Raw genomic sequence first — 309 nt, 5'->3', positions numbered from 1 at the left:
TAAACCTCAAGGATATCGTTTCCTGCTTTGCTTCGGCTTCCCGCGCAGCAGCAGCAGCAGCAGCAACAGCACGATCTTCATCTGCTGCTGCTGCTGCTGCAGTGTGCATCAGAGCGCGGCCATGCAGCAGCAGCAGACGCAGCTGCAGCGAGAAAGGACGGCACTGCTGCAGCAGCAGCACATCTCCCCACTTCTGCTGCAGCGCTGCTGCCTCCTGCTGCAGCAAACGGAAGATAGCAAGCTCTTGTGCTGCTGCAGCTGCAGCCAGCACAGCATCCTGCTGCTGCTGCTGCTGCTGCTGCTGCTGCA

The 309-nt window shown here is 60.2% G+C and overlaps 1 protein-coding gene across 1 annotated transcript in view; it reads right to left on the bottom strand.

The window, feature by feature from the left end:
• The window catches only part of EMH_0075200 (uncharacterized protein), a gene marked incomplete at both ends in the record, with an annotated part of 1,582 nt that overhangs the window by 126 nt on the left and 1,147 nt on the right, over positions 1–309 (bottom strand). The window contains one exon of the mRNA XM_013499567.1: positions 73–309. Within this exon, the coding sequence (XP_013355021.1) occupies positions 73–309 (237 nt within the window). The remainder of the gene's footprint in view (positions 1–72) is intronic.

This window comes from Eimeria mitis, genomic scaffold (assembly GCF_000499745.2).
Source record: "Eimeria mitis Houghton genomic scaffold, Emh_scaff4440, whole genome shotgun sequence".
Lineage (NCBI taxonomy): Eukaryota > Apicomplexa > Conoidasida > Eucoccidiorida > Eimeriidae > Eimeria > Eimeria mitis.
This window is presented reverse-complemented; position numbering and strand designations above follow the sequence as displayed.